Source organism: Canis lupus, chromosome 27 (assembly GCF_011100685.1).
Source record: "Canis lupus familiaris isolate Mischka breed German Shepherd chromosome 27, alternate assembly UU_Cfam_GSD_1.0, whole genome shotgun sequence".
NCBI lineage: Eukaryota > Metazoa > Chordata > Mammalia > Carnivora > Canidae > Canis > Canis lupus.
This window is the reverse complement of record NC_049248.1, coordinates 30,406,801-30,407,856: the sequence shown is the minus strand read 5'-3', so window position 1 is coordinate 30,407,856 and position 1,056 is coordinate 30,406,801. Positions and strand designations below refer to the sequence as shown.

The 1,056-nt window shown below is 35.5% G+C and overlaps 1 protein-coding gene across 10 annotated transcripts in view; it reads right to left on the bottom strand.

The window, feature by feature from the left end:
* DNM1L (dynamin 1 like) overlaps nt 1-1,056 on the bottom strand; it is a 51,371-nt gene that overhangs the window by 4,771 nt on the left and 45,544 nt on the right. For 6 of the 10 annotated variants that reach the window (XM_038577238.1, XM_038577233.1, XM_038577234.1 and 3 more), the window contains 2 exons: nt 986-1,042; nt 4-81 (listed from right to left, as the gene is read on the bottom strand). In XM_038577238.1, coding sequence (XP_038433166.1) covers nt 4-81; nt 986-1,042 — 135 coding nt within the window. The remainder of the gene's footprint in view (nt 1-3; nt 82-985; nt 1,043-1,056) is intronic. The other 4 variants (XM_038577239.1, XM_038577240.1, XM_038577241.1 and 1 more) reach the window with 1 other exon arrangement.

Sequence of the window (1,056 nt, the reverse complement as noted above, 5' to 3'; positions counted from 1 at the left end):
GACCTTGCCATCAGCCTCAGCAGAAGCAGCAGGGGAGGGCTCCTGGGAGGCAGGTGCCAAAGCACTTGGAACTTTATAAGACTAAAGGCAAAAAATGCAGGGAAAGAAAATCAAGGATGCCAAAAGTGCATTCAGAAACGTTCTATAAATGTAAATTTTTCCTCTCTGTATCAAAATAGTAAAGTAACATGAGAAATAAAAGTAATTATGGGATAGAAAATTATGGCTTATTCGTATTTCTTATTGTCACCTTCGTTAAAAAACCTTCAGATGAATATCTAAGAAAAATCCAAATTCAAAAACTTCATTTTTATTTTTGGAATCTGGTAAGATCTTTTCTGGTAAAGAATTCAAGATAACACATTTGTATACACACATTTTAATCTATGCAACTGTTACAGAAAACCAAAACCTATTATGTGCACATTATCTTCTCTCCAAAATGCCTTGTTATAGTAAAGTCATTTCAACTAATTTTACAAAGTTGATAAAGTCACCATAAGCTTTGTTTCAAAAGCTCAATATTTTGGGGTGCCTGGGTGGCTCAGCTGGTTAAGCCTCTGACTACTCCCAGTTTCAGTTCAGGTCATGATCTGGGGGTCTTGAGATGGAGCCGCGTGTTGGGCTCTTCTCAGCCTGGAGTTTGCTTGAGATTCTCTCTCTCATTCTTCCTTGATCCCGCTCCCCCTCTCTTGTGTGCACTGTCACTCTCTTCTAAAATAAATCTTTTTAAAAAATAAATAAAAGCTTGGTATTTAAAATTCACCTTTAAGCATTTTTTCTAATGTTTTCAAGATACCATTATCTTTTACTTCAACCTATTTTTAAATAAACTTGCATATCTTCACCCAAACAATGAAACAGTTCCAATGAAATAGTAAAGGGAGACGAAGAAAAGACTATTCCTAGAACTGAGTAGTATTAAGGCTTACCAATCAATCCTTTGCATATTGGGAATATACTTTTAAAATACTGTTTTTTTTACCTTGTCTCGTGATACAGCTGAAGGTAATTCTCTTGCTAGCCTGTTTCTCCTTTGTTCCTATAAAACACAAC